At 42.3% G+C, this 18,201-nt stretch overlaps 1 protein-coding gene across 1 annotated transcript in view; it reads right to left on the bottom strand.

Annotated features, from left to right (window-relative positions):
- CHD1L (chromodomain helicase DNA binding protein 1 like) overlaps nucleotides 1-18,201 on the bottom strand; it is a 58,616-nt gene that overhangs the window by 9,511 nt on the left and 30,904 nt on the right. The window contains exons 12-19 of the mRNA XM_043576019.1: nucleotides 17,744-17,854; nucleotides 14,925-15,039; nucleotides 14,144-14,297; nucleotides 12,042-12,207; nucleotides 8,093-8,241; nucleotides 6,963-7,126; nucleotides 6,219-6,427; nucleotides 5,069-5,167 (exon numbers count right to left, since the gene is read on the bottom strand). Coding sequence (XP_043431954.1) covers nucleotides 5,069-5,167; nucleotides 6,219-6,427; nucleotides 6,963-7,126; nucleotides 8,093-8,241; nucleotides 12,042-12,207; nucleotides 14,144-14,297; nucleotides 14,925-15,039; nucleotides 17,744-17,854 — 1,167 coding nt within the window. The remainder of the gene's footprint in view (nucleotides 1-5,068; nucleotides 5,168-6,218; nucleotides 6,428-6,962; nucleotides 7,127-8,092; nucleotides 8,242-12,041; nucleotides 12,208-14,143; nucleotides 14,298-14,924; nucleotides 15,040-17,743; nucleotides 17,855-18,201) is intronic.

The following is an 18,201-nucleotide window of genomic DNA, read 5'->3' as shown; positions in this document are numbered from 1 at the left end:
AACAACTACCCACATTGTCTTTGGTTCCCACTTGCATGGAGTATCTTTCCATCCCTTCACTTTGAGTCTATGTGTGTTTTTAAGGTTCAAGTTGGTCTTTTGTAGGCAAAAAACACCTGTACCCTGTTTTTTGTCTCTTCCATCCAGCCACTCTGTGCCTTTTGCTTGGTGAATTCAATCCACTTACATTTAGAGTAACTAACTTATGTTAAGTACTTACTAATGCCATGTTACTAACTGCTTTCTAGTTGCTAGGTATTTCCATTGTTTCTTTTCCCCTGTTTCTGCCTACCTTTGTAAACTGGTTATTTTCTGTGGTGGTATGCTACTTCCCCTTTCTTTGTCTCTTGTGGATCCGTTCTATGCTTTTGCAATGTTGTTACCATAAAACATCTTACAGATAAAACAATCCATCTTAAGCTGACAGTAACTTGTGCTCAATCACCTATTGAGGTTCTCCCTTCTACTCCTTCTTGTTCTATTACTGATGTCGCAATTTACCTCTTTTTATGTGGTATATCTGTTAACAATTTATAGCAGCTATACTTATTTTTACTACTCTTTTCCTTTAACCTTTATACTAGAATTGAGTGGTTAAAGCACCATCCTAATATAGATTAGTGATCTAACTCTATTTTTCACCTCTTCTAGTATATTGTGCACTTCCATATGTTTTCATGTTACAGATCACTATCTTTTCATTTCTGCTTGAAGAACTCCTTTCAGCATCTTGCAAGGCAAGGCTGGTGGTGGTAAACTCCCCTTAGCTTTTGTCTGGGCTATCTTATCTGCAAGATAATGTGGCCAAATACAATTTCCTTGGTTGGCAGTCTTTATCTTTCCACACTGAACATGTCAGTCCACTCTCTCCTGGCCTGTAGTTTCTGCTGAGAAATCTGCTGACAGCCTAATGAGGGTCCTTTGTAGGCTATATACCTTCTTTCTCCCCCAGCTTCTTTTAGATCCTTTATCATGGATTTTTCAGTTTCATTATAATGTGTCTTGGGGAAGGTCTTTCTGCATTGAGATAATGGGGTGATCTATTAGCTTAGTGGACTTCTATGTCCAAGTCTTTCCCCAGGTTTGGAAAGTTCTCAGGTTTGACTGACTGATTTTATTTGAGAGAGAGAGCAAGTGGGGGAGAGGGGCAGAAGGAGCGAGAAAATCTTAAGCAGGCTCCATGCCCAGCACAGAGCCCGATGCAGGGCTCAATCCCACAACCCCAGGATCATGACCTGAGCCAAAATCAAGAGTCGGACACTCAACCAGTGGAGCCACCCAGCTGCCTGAGGTATCATTTTTAAAAAATAAACTCTCTATGGAAACCAATTTGACAATAAACTTCATATATTGAAAAAAAAAAAAAATAATAAATAAATAAACAAACAAACAAACTCTCTGCCCCCTTCTCCCTGTCTTCTCTTTCTGGAAGCCCACTTACCCTGATATTTGCCTTCCTCTGATAGTTGTCTTTTTGATCCAATCCCATAGCTCATGTACTTTTTTCACTTTTTTTTTTTTTTAACCTCTTCTGTGTTATTTCTAAATTGCTATCCTCTAAGTCACTTATTCTTTCTTCTATCTGGTCAGCCCTCCACAGCTGCTCTCTATTGTTATTCTATACCTCATTCATCAAATTCTTCAGCTCCAGAATTTGTCTGGTTCTCTTTTACATTCTCAATCTCTTTGTAACAGAATTCATTTTGTTCGTATGTTTTGCTCCTGACTTTAATGAATTGCCTTTGAGTTTTCTTGTAACTGAGTTTATTCATAACTGCTATTCTAAATTCTGTCAGTTAGATTGCAATATTCTGTGCCTTTGAGCTCACTTGCTGGAGAACTGTCATTTTCTTGCTGTGATGCCGTATTTCCCAGACTTTTTACATTCCCCAGAGTTATGCATTGCTGCTTTTGCATTTGAAGTAGCAGATACATCCTTAATTCTGTGTTCGCTGCTTTCAGCAGATAGTTTTATGTTCTGTGGTATTGTTACTATCTGAGATATTCCTTGTGTTTGTGAGGTATACCTGCCACTCTTCTTGCTCTCTCTTGGGGCCAAATTTTTAAGCCCTTGTGTTACCTTTGGTTGTTACAGTTCACCAGGCTGGCTATTGGAAACAGCATTCTAGAAAAGCAATAGCTAGAGTTTATGGTTTTTCCTTGCCCAACGACCAGAGCCTGCTCTGAGTGCGCTCCCGATCTACCAGAGCTCACTCTAACAGACACACTCGGGAGCTTGCACAAAAAGCTAGCAGCAGAATGAGAGGAAGTGGAGTTTAGCACTCAGTGTCTTGGGGAAGCTGCAGACCCAGCAGGGAGAACCTTGGGTGTGGTACTCCAAGATTTGTGGGTGAACTTCCTCCTGAGCCAATCCCTCTGACACTGTTTGAAGTTCTGATCTGCTTCCTCCCAGTCACAGAGCTCCCACCTTAGTACTCTGGGTGCTGGTGGAGAGAAATGGGTTTCTCCAGCGGTGTTCCATTTGGCTGGGACAGCCAGGAGCATTCTCCCTGCTCTCCGTTCCCCCCACAGGACAGGTCACCTTCACCAGATAAATCAGCCCACTCAGGGTTTCCTTGAGGGAGAAGCAGCAGCAGAAGTATTTCTCTTACCACCTCCACTGTGATCAACGCATGTTTTTTTCTCTTTTCTTCCCTTCTCCAATGGTGTGCTGGAGTCTTCCTGCAGGAAGGCTGGATTCCTGCAAGTTCTGTCTCATGCGTGAGTACCTGCCCGGGTCAGCACTCATCTGATTTTTGCCTGACAGTGGCAAAAGGCATCTAGGCAGTTGTGCTGGCTCCACAGCCTGTATGGAGGTTTGTCTGTCTCTTACTGTTGGTGGTGGTGGGCAAGATTCCACTCGGGTCCTTCGAAGGAAGGTGCTAGGTCCCAAAAGACCCAACACATGCTTTTGTTTGTGTATGGATGTCTAATTCACTGATTAAAAGGCCGGGGGCGGGGGGGGGGGATAAAAAGGAGGAATGTTTTATACCGTCAATGTTGCTGACGTCATCCCCTTCACTTCTAAATGATCTCCCAAGTCAATGTCCCTTACGTATTACCTACAAAGTACTCCTGCAGGCATCGGAAACTGAATACAAACCCAGAGGCATTTGGGGATGGAAAGGGGAGAGCATTATGTACTTGAAATTCCTTCAGAAGGCTTATGTTTGTTTTAAACCATTCCAACACTGCACTCTACTATATCTATCTGTACATTTTCCTACCTCATCCAAATCAAAGCAAACTAATGCTCTAAAAAAATGCGCTAAAATAATTCTATGGCTTTATACACTTCACGCACACCCGAATCTTTTAAGTTGTTCTAAAATACTGGCTGTGTTATGCCATTCTTCTCTACAAAACTCCCAAATGACTAACCATTACCCACTGGATAAGGTCCGGCTTAGAATGGCATCTTCCTGGACAAGCCACGTCCAGTCTCCCTGCTGTGGTCCAGATCGCTCTCTTTAAAATCAAACTCTCCTCTATTCCTCAGCCTCAACCCGCTACTCTTGCCTGCCTGGCCTACACACCATGCCCTAAAAACATTCACTGTGTAACTGTCTGGGTCATTCAACACCCCGTACTGGGAATGACAGGAATTGTGGAAATACCACACAGCATGAGACACAGGGATCCTTTTCCATTTCCCTCCACCCACTAAAATTCAACCCATTTTTCCAGGCCCAAGAGAACTTTCACTACCTCTACACAGCCCTGCCCGATAATTCTAGCTCACACTTTCCTTTACCCTGCTCTACCCTGTTTTAGTCCGTCTTCAGAAAAGAATGCACACTCTCAACCCTGTTTCCTTACTGACCACTTACACTTTAACTCTGTGTAACCAAGGTTCAGCCTTCAGACTCTCCTCAAAGTAGGCCAAGGTCTGCGACTACGCTTGGGGCAAATCCGATGGCCTTTCCCCAGTTTTCACCCTCACTTCAGCGCCTGACCATGCAGACCACTTCTTGACACCCTCTCCTCCCTTATACTTCAAAATATTCCATTCTCAAGGTTCTCTTAGTTGACACTTCCTTCTGTCTCCCCTTGTTGCTACAGTTCCTAAGTGGAGGTGTTTTCCACGTTCTGTTCCCTGTCCTCTCATCTTCCCGTCCTGCCTTCCTCACAGTTTCAAACAAGAATCCAAACAGGCAGTCCTCAATCTTCATTTCTATCTCTGCCCTCTCCTGAATTCTCTGCTTTTCCAACTGCCCAATCACTATCTAGAGCTCAGTTATTTTAACCTATCAAACCCTCTGCCAGTGATCTGTTTGAGTAGAAAGAGTGTTCCCTCTAAGTCCTTATATCCCTTTCCATCCTAGAGAACCAGGCAGAAGAATTAGGAAAAGCCAATCTCTGAGGAATCTGAAGGTAAGGTAAGGTCGCTTGGCCACTCAAGTCCCCAGGAAATAATTACAATAATAAATTTACTCCTCATACTACTTTGTGATTTCTGCACATAAAAGAAGATGCCCTTTCTCCTTCTCCATGCCAAGGGAGAATACTGACACTCCCAAGTTCCTCTGGCCACCAGCAGCTTTCCTTCTGTCTCTAGGGAATGTTGGATCTCAGCCTATGCTAACTTCCTAATACAGCCTCCTCCTCTTCAACAGCCAACCCGAGCTCCTGTTAGCATTTTAATGGTGTGTCTGATTTCTCTCCCACAGATCTCTGACATTTTGGGGCATGTTCCCTAATGAACATGGGGTGAGTTGGCCACAGTGGAGGTAAGCAATGAAATGTTCTTCGTGCCAATACTATAACATGCACACAGGGACTGATGTATCAGAATACTTCCACACCCACTATTCTCATTGCATTTCCATGAGGCTGATGGAATAAGTAGTATTCAAAATTATAAATGAGAAAACAGGCACAGGGAGAGTAGGGACCGCCTCAAAGTCCCATAACTGCTTGCATGATAAAAAAAAAAAACTAGCTAATGAGACTCCAACCAGCTCTTCCAACTCCTTAACCAGTGCTTCATAACCCATGTGATACCTGTCCTAAGTGTCCTCTCCACTCTCATTCCATCCCTTCCCCTTCTCTCTGTTTTGCTTCTTACCTTTCATTTTCCCAGCCAGCTCATATATTTTTCTTGGCTCGGCGGATCGGGTTTCCAAAGCCGTGAATAAACCACCTCTGCCCCAGCGGCCAGAGTCATCTATCAGAAGAAAAAATTTTCATTTATAGAAGGCAGAGTCTAATCCACAATTTAAAAACAAAGGTACACCCACTAGATTTGTAAAAGAATGATTTTTCAAAGGGAAGAGACAACTACCTAGTCTCCCAGGAATATCAGAGGTGGGACTTCTCAAATATATTAGGTTTTATGGAAGATCCCTGGCCATCCTAATAGGAAAGATGGAGAGGAGACGTAACATAACAAACAGCTGAAGCACTGGGGACACAACAGCATACAACTCCCATTTTACAGGTAAGGAAGGAGAAAGGTTAAATGACTTCTTTGAGTTACGGCTACCATAGCTGGTTACTATTTTCCATTTACAGTCATTCAATCATTGTTAGCACGTATTACATGTTAGACACTGTTCCAGGCACTAGGGTTACAGCAGTGGACAAGACCAAAAAAAAAAAAAAAAAAAAAAAAAAAAAATCACTGCTCCCATGAATTTTATTTTCTAGTGCAATGAGATAATCATATAAACAAATACGTAATATGTGGTGGTGATACATGTAATAAAGTAAAATAAGGTAGGAAAAAGGAGTAGAGAACAATAGAGACCTGGAAGTGGGATCTGTTTTATATGAGGCATTCAGGAGACCTCTGAGATGCAGACGTTTGACCAATGCTTGCTGTGGCTACCTGTGGAAAGAGGGTTCCTTCCAGGCAGAGGAGTAAAATGTGCCAAGGTCATGGGGGTGGGGGCAGGGGACACGCTTAGAGTTGTCCTGTATATGTTGCCTCCTTCTACCCTCTTAAAAACCTTGTGCAAAGAACAGGAAAGATATTATCCAATTACACAGATAAGGAACCTGAGGCCCAGGGAGATTAGGCTATGCAACCAGGTAAATAAGAGCACCACCAAGAGTCAAATTTAAGTCTCTGGATTTGAAAATCTGACCTTTCTTAACCACACGACTGCACCATGCCCATCAATCACTCCTAGGTCAGGCTTCTGCCTCCTCCTCCCCAGTTCTTAGCACCACAAAGACTAAAGCACCCATCCTGGGCCCGTACTACATTTACCTACCGACGCAGTGAACGATGACCGCGTCCTCCGCCCCAGCCTGCGGGTGGGTGACATCACCGCTAACATACTTGATGGCCGTTGACTCTGGATCCTCATAATCCAGCTGGGCAGAGCTCTCCTCATCTTCCCTGCCCTCTAGGTCCTCCGGTTCACTGTCCTCAGAAGGCAGGCAGAAGGACTGGTAATTGCTGGACTCCCACCAGGCCATCCTTCAACAGGCCAGAGAGAAAAGGAAATTAACCTGGCCTCTCACAATTTCCCTTAGAGCGCAATTCATCCTGCTATTCACAAACAGTAAGTGCCCAGTGGAAATGCAATTAGACACTCACCGTGATGGCAGTTTTCTGCCTATTTGTAAGTCAACAAGAAGTCTTACTGATTACCTCGCTGCCTCCTGACTATGCTTCAGTAACAAGCAGCCACCGCATGTCCCTGTTTTTAAGAATAAGGTACCGTTCAAGGGAACTACTCTTTGTCAGGCAGCTACAATAAAATCTTTTCTTGCTTCAACTAAATGAATCTTCTCTGCCTTCGGCACTCAGGACTTTTCACAAAAGCACACTAACTGTTAGGGTTAACATTTGATGTTTAAAAAAAATATTCTATTACCCATAGAAACTACCAGTTCTATAGAAGTTTTCTGCAAGCTTAAAGTATTCAACTGTGGACTCTATACAACAGTGATTCCTTTATCAAATGTGACCCTCAGCTTTATTAGAATACAGTCAAATAATATACATGTACTTTTTTTCATGTTCTGCTTCTTCCTTTTTCCTCTTCTTCTCTTCCACTAGTCTCTTTCTCTTGGCTGCTGCCTCTTGTCTCTTCTTCCTTCTGTCCTCCACTTCCTCTGGGCTCAGAATCCGCTTCCTTTTGGCAGACCCCTCTGTAAGGCCTGGGAGGAGAACCTGTAGGACAAACAAGATCCATAACCGGAAGGTTGGGGGCTGCCTATTCCTTCTTGAGTTTCATTCATCCCTAACACTCATTCTGTGTGAAAGCAACACGCTTACTAATATTTCATAAAGCTGCGTCTCTGTGCCCCTTGTGTAGTGGGAGGTCGTGGCAAGACACTTCAATTTACTGTTCATATTACACATCTCACTTGGCCTGGTGACCAGGATATTGTGATCTAAACTCAACCAAAGCACTGGCATAGCTAGTACAACAGTACATCATTTTGATTAATTTCAACAGGAATAAGGTGCTTCAGAAAAGTTACTTTTTTTTATACAAAGCATATCCTGCAGGAGGCCATTTTAGGTTTAACCACTGTTAAAGGAAATCCTCCTACATATGTATTATAGAATTCTTTCTTAAACAGAGTCTTTCAACATTATGATTATCTTAATGGTGGGTAGCATTTAATGAGCACGTACAAAGTGTCAAATACCATGGACATAACATGTATCATTCTTGACTGCCACCCTCTCTTAGTCACAGAGTCAAATTATCAGGAGTAGAGTGCGGTATTTTGGTGTGATACAGTGTATCCCTTCTGGGGTGGCTTAGATGCACAGGGCTGCTTTTGCCTGCATTAAATGGTAAAACACACTGTTCCTGTTGATGTTATTTATGCCAACTTTTTTTTTTAATGTTTATTTTTGAGGGGGGGAAGCAGCAGCAAGAGCGGGGGGATATAGGATCTAAAACAGGCTCTGTGCTGCCAGCAGAGAACCCGATGTGGGGCTCGACCTCATGAACCACGAAGATCATGACCTGAGCTGAAATCAGACACTTAGGGGCCCCTAATTATACTTACATTTCAACAAATATTTATATACTTATTTCTCAATAAACCACTCCCAGCATCATTTTTGGTTCTCTTAGAAATTGGAAGAATTTATTCTTTTACATAAATTAACAGTTCTTACACTGCCTTTATTTCGGAGTAATCGGCCCTCTTGAGTAGTTTTCTCCAAAAGGGTTTTCTGAAGGTTCACCAGTTGCTCAAAAGATTTTCTGTCTTCTTTACTAGGTTCCTTGGAATAATCTTTACCTTCAAATAAGTACATATGGTTTTCTAAGAACATAAAACACAAAACAGAAATGTTAGAGACTAAAGAAAAATGGATTAATTCCATTCAAAGCAATAAGTAAGGCAAACAAGAGAACAACCTGTGTTCTAAATGGGCTAAAACTAGCTTGTGATTTTGGATCCCACGGACACTGATGGGTGGGGATCTCATACATTTACTCTTTAAAGGAGAGGATATGGCTGTTGCCCTTCTGGTTCATCTCTGGCTGGTCTGCAAGTCTCTGCTGGATACCTCCACCCTGTTGAGTCTTGGATCCCCTGTCACTCATTCCACACTATTCTTCAGCATAGATGTCACTAAGATCACTTAATAAAAGGTAACTGAAAACATGCTTTTTTTATTGGACACCTATTTAATACTCAACTTGTTCCTTTAATATTACAGAAAAAGAGGAGAAAAGTGGCAAATTATGAGAAAATGGAGAATCGCAAAAATAATCCCTTAGATTTACAATATTCTTTTCATATCGCATAAAGTATCTTTATGAAGCCTCCCCACGATCTTGGTATAACTAACCCTGCTGAAGAAAGGGAAAAATGAGGCTCAGACAGGGATCATGGGACTCCAGTTCTCACTGTTAATAAATGAAGGCAGGATTTTGACTCAAGAGCCAACATGCTCTTTTCTGTGCATTACTGTGTCTGCGGAAGGATGGAGTGAACAAGTCAGCAAATACTGGTTACAGTAATAACAATAATGACAACAGTGTAATCTTGAATAGCATTTTGTACTGTCAGAGCACTTTCACATCTATTATCACATTTGATTCTTCAACTATTTAAAAGAGTAAAGCAGACACTAACAGCACCATTTTACAGATGAGGACACAAAGGCTGAAAGAGGTTGGGTGATATGCCAAGATCATGAATCAGTGATAAAGAGAGGTCATGACCAGCCAAGACCAGCAAACCACAGAGAGATGAGATAATGATTCTAAAGTGAAACGTATTTAATAGCACACATTACCAAAGAATGTATTTTCACAGCATTATGAAATCAGCTAGAAGTATGTTTTCTCTAGAGAGTATGAAAGCAAAACATTTTCATTCTCAAGAGATCAACTGCTTCACACTTGTACCCAAATCCAACCAGCTGTAATTCTAATTGGCATTTGCTAATTAAATCAGCAGGGTGCTTTCAATGAGGTGCTCTATCAACAAGTGGGAAAAAAATAAAGAGCTGAGAAGTGTCAAATATGATCAACATATGTAGCTTCATATTGCATGCAATTCTCAACCTATAAATATGTTTTTTAAAAAAACCCTAGCATTCCAGATAAAGCAACCCTATTTTTTATTTATTTTTGATGGAGCTGCTTTAACTACTGGTCTTTCATATTCATTTACATTATTTTTAATCGTGCTCCCTGTCTTCACTCTTCAGCCAAGAGGGGGTTGGAGACCACAGGCCTAGGCCCTCATCTGTGTCCTGTCAGTGGCACATCTACCACAGAAACTGTACTCACTGATCAAAGAGAAGATTCCAAATTTTAATACAAGTGGAAAATCTTTTCTGGCAGCTGGACTGACTAAAGAATAGAATTCTTCCTGGAAAACAACAAAATTTTATTTTGTCCTAGTAACATGAGGAAAGTAATCTCAAATTAATCTAGAATGAGCACAGAAATGGGTGCAAGCTTCACTAATGTAATCCAAACAGAACTTCAAAATCAGGTCACATGCATCCATTTTGCCTCCCACCTAAAACCACTAAATAGCACTGAAGGGATTTTGAAAAGCCAGGAGACAACAGTGAATGAAAAGTTCAATAATTCTTGGAAAACGGAAAGTGGCTGAAGCAATCAGATAGGATTAAGAAAACAACCGTGAAAGCCAAACACAGGTGCCTAGTCAAGGGGTGATTATGAGACTAGAGACCCTGTCAATCCTCCGAAGGTTAGGATGTATAAGGACAGAGTGCTGGACAGTACGGGATTTGAGAAAGTTCTGTGTACCAAGTAACAGGAGCACCGTTAACCTTTGACTCCCGTGGTCTCTTCAATTTGAGCAAACAGGTTTATTCCAACCCAAGAAAGATACTAAAGGATTCATCTGGAAAAACTAAGTTGCCCAATGAAAAGACTTCAAATACAGAAGCCAGGTCACCAACCAGTAATGCTGGAATAAGGATCGAGATACACCTGCTCGGCTTGGGGCTGCCTGTCAGCTTCGGCCCTTCACCGGTACATGTTTTTCAGACAGCCAGAGGACACCAGCTATTTCAGGAAAACTCAAGACAAAAACAAGAGGTTCCAAAACAAATTCTGAAAACAGCAATGGCAGCAATGAGAGGAAAGAAAGAAAAAGAATACTTTTCGAAAGCTATGATAAATATCTCAAGAGAGGACATTACATCTGTGAAATGAGAACAAGATACAGGTTAAAACAGAAAACAAGAAAGAGTATCTGAAGAATAAAAATGGGATACTAATATTAAGAAACTTAAAAGACAAAATGAGAAAAGTCAAAGAGCTGTATTCCATAGAATGAAGCTAGTTGCCTAAATCCCAATCTCTCTGTATACCCTATAAAACCACCACTAATCCATGGCTTATAAAACTAGGGAGTCTGACAATATTACAAACTTCAATCTGCAGATAAGTAGAGAAATGAACATTCAAACGCCAATGGAGCCAGTTCCCGAGCCCACACCAGACTTGAGAGTGACGCAGAAGAGAGGCAGTGTCAGACACAGCCCCCTGAACACAGTGCCACAACCTAAATAGAAAAACAGTAAGAACACGTTTCAGACTCAGGTCAGAGCACTGGCTACCAAGAAACTAAAAGGAAGGGACTAGAAAGTGCATGCAGTCAGCAATCTGGGAAGGCACTGCTTCTAGGGGAGAGAGAGAGACGTCCCCTGGCAGTTCTATGGCAAAGAAAGGAAGCAAGTGATGAAAAGTGGGGATCCTACAGAAACAAGAGAATCACAAAACCAGAAGTCCCTGCCAATCTCGCTCCCTACCAAAAAGGGAGGCATCATCTAGTAAAGAAACTACAGCTCTCTTGAATTAAGGTATTCTTGAATTAAGTCTAGAGTAAGACCCTCAAACCTCACCCCCGTCCACACTGAATTCTTGCTGCCACTGGTACAAGACAATAAAATGACTGTAAGACAGCGGGGAATATCTTTACAAAGCTCCTATGTGAAAAAACGCTTCAAGTCAGAATTTCAAATACTCAGAACCGAAATGGACAAAAAAGACAAATGTTGACCAAATTCAGGAAAGACAAAAATTATCTCATGATTTACATGTACTGTTTCAGTAAAAAAATAGCAGTACCTACACCTTAAAGTATGGTGAAGATTAAACGAAAAAACAGGTATTAAGCACAGGACACGGTACACACTTCTGATTGAGCACAGAATAAATGCTCAACCAGTATTAACGAGCATGTAAAAACCAAATCATTCTACTATTCAGAAGAGGACTCACTATGAGAGGGCAACCATAATAAGGACAGTGAGATTTACTAATAAAAGAGAAGATGCTTGCAACGAAGGCAGGAAAAAGTACAAATTAAAATCCTTGAGATACTACCACGAGCATTAATATCATTGAGTGGGCTCAAAGTTCGGCTACAAGGGAACAGGCAATTGCTAGTCAGTCTAGGAAGAGTTCTTAGACCAAGGAAGACTTCAACAGTGTGCCCACAATGAGAATAGGGCTGGGTAGGAAAAGATGCCCCAGGGAGCACTCTCCAGGACTTCCTATCAGGACCTATCTCACTCACGTCTAAATCAGGCAGCTGTGCCATTTGCTCTACTTTCACCCCCCACTTACTGCCTTCCTCCTGCTCCTGGATTCCTTCTTCTGCCATAGGCAAGGTGTCAGAGATCCACTGGCCGTTTTTTGTTTCTCCCAGGATCGTCTCCAGGTCTATCTCATCCACGGTACTCCCCTCAGATGACAGCAGTTTATCCAAACCAAATTTGAGTATCTCACTCAACTTGAATGGAGAAAATGAAAAGGTCCAGTTGGTTCTCATGAAAACAGGCATTGGGACGTCAGTGTTTTGCTAAATGGCTTGCTGACACAGGGCAGGCTGCTTCCCTGCTGGCCAGCTGTTCTACTCTCCCCACGACAATGACACCAACAGGGCCGTTTAGTGGTTGGATGATGGCCAAGCAGAGAGGTGATAAATACTGATCAGTGACGATGACTCTGACAACTCTTGAGGACAAAAAAAAAATTAGCCTCTTTTTTTCTCAAGAACAGTAATATCCTGCGTTATCTATGGCACTTCTCAGGAGTCTTTCTCACAGGCCACAGGCACTTCCAGCAGCCACGCGAGAAGTCAGAGGCCCAGTGAGCTTCTCTCCCACTGACAAACTTGGAAGAAGGCTACGCTGGGTACCTTCCCTCCACCATCAACTGACTTCTCTCCTCTGGCAATCTGGTTTCCTACCACAGCGCTCCATGCGACTCACCTTCACGAAGACCAGTAACAACTGATGGCTAGACCTGAAGGCCATTTCTCAATTCTAATCTTCCTCAATACTCCTCTGACAACTGCATTACCCTGCCTCTCTTCCCTTATCTCAAAGGTACCTATTGAGCCTACCCATTCCCTAGGGTCACAAGAACCATCCAAACAGTTCAGATCACTTCCCTGGCTTTAAATTCCTACTTCCAACTTTGCACCTCCTTAAGCACTAACTCTGAGATTCCAAATCAACGTAGATTCACATCTTGACTTCTAGTTCGTATCTTATCCTTTTAGAATGGGTCAGTTATCTCTAGATGGCCTAGTAAATACTAGGCCAAATACTGGTAGGAATGTAAACTGTTCCCAACACTGGCTGTTTGACAGGGCTCTGTTGGGATTCTTGCTCAGCTCCAGGAAACCAGAAGGTTACATTCTGGTTCTAATGTCTGATTTCTCTCTTCCTCATTCGGACTCTACTAGTTATCTCTTTGATTGCCAAAAACGAAGGTAACAACCCAGTGACCTGGTCTCAGATGAAAGCACTTTCTTCGTTGTTTGTTTTAAAATACAAAGAACCCAGTAATAAAAGATGCGGTTGTGGTTTATTAAATCTAAAATGTATAGAGTTCTGAAGTCCTGAAAGAGGGAAAGCAGTTTCATTATTCTACAGTGAGACAGATGCAGTGAACATTTACTGAATGCTTACTTTGTGCTAAGTACTATCGGAAGTGCGTCTCTCCAACTGTTTCAGTGAATATGATCCCTTTGGGCAAAATGGAAGAATCTAGGATATATCATGAGTTCTAATTTTAACCCAGGGGCTGCGGTAGAGTAACTCGAAGCCCCATTCCAAAAGAGAAAAATCTGTAAGTCAGCATTTGTTTCCTATCCAATATTCCCTTCCTCAAGCAATTAACTCTCATCTTTCATCCATTTTCTCCTATGGAACAATTCTGAATTCCTGATCTCATTTACCATCCTCTGACTATGAAGATCACTCACTGATCAAAAGCTCTGGGGTTAAGACAAGGTATGAGATTAACCATCATTTATTATGCCAAGTTCTCTATTTTACCTAATTTTTAACACTCCTCTGAGGTAACTTGCAATATTCTCATTTTTTGAAAATGCAAATTGAAGTAGATCTGAGAGGTCAAGCTATCTGCTCAAAGCCACACAGCCAGTAAGTGTCAAGGCTTGGATGTGAATCCAAGTCAGGGGATCTAAAACCCATCCCTGTCACTCCATATTCTGCTACCTTTATTCATCACAATCATTTTTAGCTCCTTGCTTGCATGCAGTAGACAGTATGGCAGGTACGTGTGGAACAGACCTGGGAACAAATGTGTAGCTGGGGACAATGGGTTTTAAAGCTAGTTCTTTGCATCTGCTTTCTCACCCACAAGAAAATACTGACAACAGGACACATTCTTAAAGGAAGAATAAGATCTTATACCTGGAGGTCAGCATCGGCTGCAGGTTTCCGGGCCCCCAAAGTAAAATGGCCTCCCTCTATGACTGTGCTGGTGAGCTGGAGTTTGGAGGCCGCTTTCCTACAGACTATTTCCTCCACAGTGTCTCGGCTGATCAGCCGAATAACTTTAACAGACCTGTACGGGGTCAAAGGAGACAAATGTGCCGTGAGGGTCCGCACAGATGAACACAGCATGCAAGGTCAATACACCTAAAGGGAAACAAACCCCAAATGCCATGCTCAGGGTACAGCTAAAGGGAGACTGTACTGTGGACATGAGCATCTGTTAGAGAGATCTGGCCTCCCAGAGGTACTCACTGAAGATTTCCAAGAGAGTCAAGGGATGAGGAGGGGCCATAACTGAGGTTCCTGATGGGAACAGTGAAGGAAAACCTCAGGCAGATCTCCATGATCTTTGTAGCCTAACTCTACAACGCCAGAACTTCATTTTTAAACTGAATCAGACCTTAACTCAGGTAAAAAAGAGTTAAATAACTTCTAAAGGTTCCTTCTCGTCTTTAGAAGTTCATGGTTTCTATTTCATGGCTTGACTGTGGTTTTTAACAAATCACGTGTGCAAGAAGAATGTGTGCTGGCCAGCAGTCTTCAACGAGTCAGCAGCAAAGCTGGGCTAAAACCCAGTGCTCTCTCACCCTCCAGTCTGGGATGTCACTGGGCCCACCAGGTCGTTCACCTCCCTCCCCAACCGAGAACCGCTGAGGCGCCAGGGATGTGGAAAAACAATGATGCTGAAATCTCTCACTTGTTCTGGCCGATCCGGTGAGCTCTGGCAGCTGCCTGTAAGTCGTTCTGCGGATTGAAATCACTGTCAACAAAAATAACAGTATCTGCAGCTGTTAAGTTCATGCCCACTCCACCTGAAAACAATGCAAAAGGAATGTGATCAGCAGCAAGCTGGCTACGGGCTAGACCATAAAGGTGCAAGGCTACGGGGACGAATGGTAAATTAAGATCAGACAAAACAATTGGCCTCACCTTTCAAACTAACACCCATCCCTAACTCCAGGACCTTGCAGTGGTTAACACTGCTGCCTATTGCCTGACTTGGGAAAACTTAACTATTGAAAGTAACAGAATGAGGGGAGCAGGGACAAACAGTAAAAGTGCATACTGAAGTTAGTCCCAGGAAGCCAATTTACATCTCTTCCGTTTAAAAATCTTGGTCTGTTTAGAATAGTCTGTGAAAGAGGACACACACTCTTTCAAAAGAAAACAGTTTTAAATATGCAAGGGGTCTTCTGCTGTGGACACTGCTAAGAGAGGAGTTAATATCCACTGCAGGTTATAGCTAAGGTAGCAAGATCCCTGATGCAAGCTAATGAGAGCAGGGGATGACATTTATTCATTACACTCCTCAGCAGAGCAGGAAACTACCTCTCTCTGACTGGAGAAAACTTTAGAAAGTCTTTTCTGTATTTGTTTCCACATTAATCAAAGAGTGGGTAACAAAACCAGTCACAGGATAAGAACACTCCATGGGACAACTTTCTGATCTTTCTTCAGCATTGTAGGAAAAGGGATGAGGAGGCTTCTTGGATGATGAGAATTAATTAAGAGAACCATGAAAGCAAATTACAGCTTTGTCTTTGATTAATGTGGAAACAAGTACAAGAGGGACTCCCTCTTGCCAGGGTCGTTACAGCTCATTGCGGAGACAAGCAAGCCTGAAAGGGCTCGTTCCAACAGCTTGAATTAAGGACTAACTTTTGAGATGGGCTACCGACTGTATGCTGGCTCTCAAGACAAGTCAGGCAGGAACATTCTAATTAAAGCCTTCATATAAAATTAAAGCTGGAATAAAGACATAATAAAGACTGATTACTGAGAGATGCTAAATTAGACCTTATAATAATGCCAGCTACGTTTGTGCTGTGCTTACTACGTGCCAAGCAATGGTCTAAGCGCTTTATGTATACTGACTCCTTCAATCCTCACAACACCCCTATGAGTAGTTTACTATTATTACCCTCATTTTATAGACAGAAGAGCAGAGAAGTCCAGGGACTCAGCAGAGATCACACAGCCAGGAAGTGAGAGAGGCAGGAGTCAGTCCCACACAGTCTGGCTCCAGAGCCTTCGCTTTCACCCACTACGCCAGAGAATCTCCCTGGCACTTATTTCATCACAGCGTGAGCCATACAAGTTTTCTTCTTCTTGGGTTAACATCTGAGTTCAGCGCTTCCTCATTAAATTAAGGGGTGATGTTTTACCAATAAGCTACTCTGCATTCTTGTTTGGAACATCTCACGAGCTACCACTGCCACCCGGTGGCAACATGATTCAATCACAGAACTATTTGAAAGTTGGAGGGAAACCTGTTAAATAAATAACCCTGCTAATTTACAGCTAAAAAGTGATAGCAAATGTGATCATCATTGTTTGGAAAAGGCTCATGTCCAGGATTGCTTCCATTCTTAAAAGATTACTCTGTTTTGACTGATTCTAGTACTCCAAGGAGCTTACTCTTTCTTCCTAATTTTAGACCTTCAAACGTGATGCCACTCTCGCAATATGAAGATGACAAAATCATTAAAGCAGAAGGAGAGCTGTTTTCCCAACACTGAAGATGCATTTGCCCTGATCCTTCCAGTTTCTCCTAAGACCACCCCAGAGACAACTGAGGACATGAATAAATGGCTGATGCAGGGTGCAGTCTATGACACTGGAAGCAAGTGAAGCCAAACAAATCAGATTATGTCTTTGTAGTACAGAGATGAGATACACACAGGTGAGAAAATCTCCTTATGGTCAGGGATTCTATTTAACACGTCTTGTATGCACCCTCACCGTACTAGACACTTAAATACTTTTCAAGATAGAACTGTCTCTTTAGAAAGATGTTGATCTCTCTTTAATAGAGGACACACATCCCCCTAATGTTCTTGCATCCATTCCATTAAGATTCAGGTCTACAAAAACTAAGATAATGAAACTAAGATTCTAGAAGTTCAACACTAAGGTCTGCTTGCTCCATGACATAATAATAATTTCATCTCCATGAACAGATTTCAAACAACTGAAGAGTGTATAAAAGCACTACAAATGTCATATAAAAATATTTATGACTTAAGTCACATTAAAAAGAATTCCAAAGAAGTGGCAATTTCATTAGGATCACAACTTTTTAAAAAGCTAGACTTGATTAAGCTTTGACAGCACTATTCCAGACTACGTAAGGAGGAGGGATAACTAGCAGACAGGTTGTTATCTCACTTCCCAAATTCATACCTGGGAAGGAGAGCGGTCTCTACTGAATGTGAATTACAGACATCTTACAGGACAACCCAGCTCAGTGGTCAAAGCAGGTTAAAGTTACTTTCCAACAACCCCTGGTTTCAGCCTTACTTGGCAGCTTAGAAAACTTGGACAGGAAAAGAACTCCATGCTAGGAGCCCAGTACTCTGATACACTTACAACAAATCCCTCAATTCCCCTGTTTTACGCTCCTCCTTAATGACCTCACCTCTCAGAGAATTAAGGAAAAACATGCTAATGGCCAGGATGTAAAAGTACTATATCTCCCCTCATTTGTCTGCTTTTGTCAATGGTTATGTGGCCTACCTGCCCTGGTACTCAGGAGAAAAATAAAAATAGGCTGCTGTCCAAAGTTCTTAATGGCCAGGTGTCTCTCTTCTCCTCTCACAGAACCATCCACGCGCTCATAGCTGTACCCTTCACAGAGAAAAAGAAAACAGAAATATAAACCCTTTTCACATACTCTTTGGGGAATAAAACATTGTCAGCTCAGAAGCAAATGCTAATTTTATCCCTTTCTGTATACAGGTATACCTCTACTTCAAGCAAATCCCATGGGAAAAATCTAAATTTAGGGGACATTTCATTGTTTTACAAAAGAATTCAACATAGGGGTGCCTGGATGGCTCAGTCGGTTAAGCATCTGACTTTGGCTCAGGTCATGATCTCACAGTCGGTGAGTTCGAGCCCCGCGGTGGGCTCTGTGCTGCCAGCTCAGAGGCTGGAGCCTGCTTTGGATTCTGTGTCTCGCTCTTTCTCTGCCC

This window comes from Prionailurus bengalensis, chromosome C1 (assembly GCF_016509475.1).
Source record: "Prionailurus bengalensis isolate Pbe53 chromosome C1, Fcat_Pben_1.1_paternal_pri, whole genome shotgun sequence".
Lineage (NCBI taxonomy): Eukaryota > Metazoa > Chordata > Mammalia > Carnivora > Felidae > Prionailurus > Prionailurus bengalensis.
This window is presented reverse-complemented; position numbering and strand designations above follow the sequence as displayed.